Below are 2,500 nucleotides of genomic sequence, written 5' to 3' on the forward strand. Positions count from 1 at the left end.
CCGACGGCGTTTGATTCTTCTGCTGATAACAGAGTTTATGGTGTCAGCTGTCAGTGATGTCACCGCCGGTGAGGGACGTCCTGTTTTGAAGCCGTCCCCAGCTTAGTGTTAGGAAGCAGACGTGATGGTTGAGGGGCGGGTCCGACTGCGATATCGCACACTCATTGGCTAAAAAGTCTGGAAACCGCGGCGCGACCAGAACTGTCGTAACCGTGTAACAGCCGCTCAGCTGCCTCGCTTTTATTCTGAAATGTCACCTGCTGAGTCGGGTCAGCTGTTGCAGAGATCGACTCAGCTCGACTGCAGCGGCATGGCGATTGTTCGCCTCCCACCAGGTGAAGGTCACCCGGAGGTCAAAGGCAGCGTTCGTTTCATTTATTAAAGCTTTGATCTGCCATCTTTGTTTCCTGACAAAAACACGACGCTAACGAAATAAAAGTGAACACACGATGACAGAGACCGACGAAACGTAGCGACACGTGGACGCATTTTCCCGGATCTCAGACACTCGATGAAGAGTCTGACTGAACATCCTCTTCCTCTCTGTCTCTGTTCTCTCCCTCAGATAGCGGAGACGTACGCCTTCCTGCCCAGAGAGGCGGTGACTCGCTTCCTGATGAGCTGCGGCGAGTGTCAGAAGAGGATGCACATCAGCACCACCACGCAGGACTGCAAAGGTACAAACGGCGTCTCCCCTGGGTTTGAGCTGCAGAGCTGAAACACAGGCGCACGGGAGGACGAGGCTCGGGGGAAAGTTCATGTTTGAGCCTCGTGCTGTGCACCACCAGATTTGTCCTCCTGTGCCGACAGTCTCTAAGAAATGAGGGAAATGTCTGGAGTTTGAAAAGCAGGCGCCTGTCCGTCACGCTGATGAGGAGCTGCTCACGGCGGCTCTGAAGCCTCTGCAGCCGCCCGACAAACACAATTAGACATAAAAACAAACACTCTGAGATTCTCGCTGCTACTCGCAGCGCTGCATGCCTGCAGGAAATCTTTCTTCTCACCACAAAGCCAATTTAATGCAAACACGAGGTGTAAAGAGCAAACGGAGCTGGAGCCGCTTCACGATGGAAACGCTCGTGTTAAAACATTTTTGTGCTGTGGGGAAAAATCGTGACAGCGTCTGACTTTTACTGCTTCGGTTCAGAGACGAGAAACGAAAGCGATGAGACGGCCGAGGCCGAGAAGTCCGCAGAGAGACGCGGACGTCCACATTCCTCACGTTCTGTGCCGCCTCCAGCATCTGTTCTGTGAATAAACACAGCTTCACCTTCTCAGCAGACGCTGGTTAAAGATTTAAGATGTTTGTTGCACTTACATCAGCCTCACACGGCTAAAATACAAAACACCAGAGTGCGCACGGGAACACAGAAACACCCGAGCGTGTCGAAGTAGTGCACAGATGAAGCGTCCATCAGCAGGAGCAGCTTTAAAGCTCTGAAGCTCACCTGTGCGCACACAGACACACACAGCTTTAAAGCTCTGAAGCTCACCTGTGCGCACACAGACACACACAACTTTAAAGCACTGAAGCTCACCTGTGCGCACACAGACACACACAGCTTTAAAGCACTGAAGCTCACCTGTGCGCACACAGACACACACAGCTTTAAAGCTCTGAAGCTCACCTGTGCGCACACAGACACACACAACTTTAAAGCACTGAAGCTCACCTGTGCGCACACAGACACACACAGCTTTAAAGCTCTGAATGCTTCTGCAGCAGGGAGCGTTACACTTCTCCTGCTCATGTGCGTGCTGCAGAAGACTTCTGTCTTGCCTCCATCCATCCATCCGGCTTCGAGCTCTTCTATCCTCCCCCACTGCTGCTGGCTTCCTGTCCCATCCCACCATCCATCCCTTCCCCCATTTTTCCCCTTCTGCCGTCTTCTCATCCTTCATTAAATCGAGGAGTCATTGGATTGTCCCGTCTCTCTCCTCAATTAGCCTAATTAATGGCTTTAACAAAGAAAATGGGCCTAGAAACGCTCATTTTCCACAGAGTCTGGGGAGGAGTGGGGTGGGGGTGTGAAGAGGAGTCCTGACAGGTTTGTGGATTAGAGGAGCAAACGGACGCCATCACAGCGACTTTCACCCATCGAGTTTCTGTGCAGCAACAACCTCCCAGTCAGAGCGTCCAACTGATTCTCAGAGCAAGACCCGTGAATCCCAACACACACACACACACGCACGCACACACGTTTGTATTTATATCCTTGTGGGGACATCTCATTGACATAATGCTTTCCTAGCCGCTTACCCAAACCATCAAAAATGAACGCCTGACCCAGACCGGGTCCCCATGAGGGCTGTCTGTCCCCACAAAGATGGTAATACCTGTACACACACACACACACACACACACACACACACACACACACACACACACACACACACACACACACACACACACACACGGAGTGTATCTGACGCTGGATGGCTCTCAGAGAGGGAAAACTGCTAATTGCCTTCCTGCCTAGCGGGGGTGAGGCTTCACCCC

The 2,500-nt window shown here is 52.2% G+C and overlaps 1 protein-coding gene across 1 annotated transcript in view; it reads left to right on the plus strand.

Moving 5' to 3' along the window:
• The window catches only part of LOC120728103 (nucleolar protein 4-like), an 87,395-nt gene that overhangs the window by 2,914 nt on the left and 81,981 nt on the right, over positions 1-2,500 (plus strand). Inside the window, exon 2 of the mRNA XM_040022817.1 lies at positions 566-677. Within this exon, the coding sequence (XP_039878751.1) occupies positions 566-677 (112 nt within the window). The remainder of the gene's footprint in view (positions 1-565; positions 678-2,500) is intronic.

Source organism: Simochromis diagramma, unplaced genomic scaffold, assembly GCF_900408965.1.
Source record: "Simochromis diagramma unplaced genomic scaffold, fSimDia1.1 OVJJ01000308.1, whole genome shotgun sequence".
NCBI lineage: Eukaryota > Metazoa > Chordata > Actinopteri > Cichliformes > Cichlidae > Simochromis > Simochromis diagramma.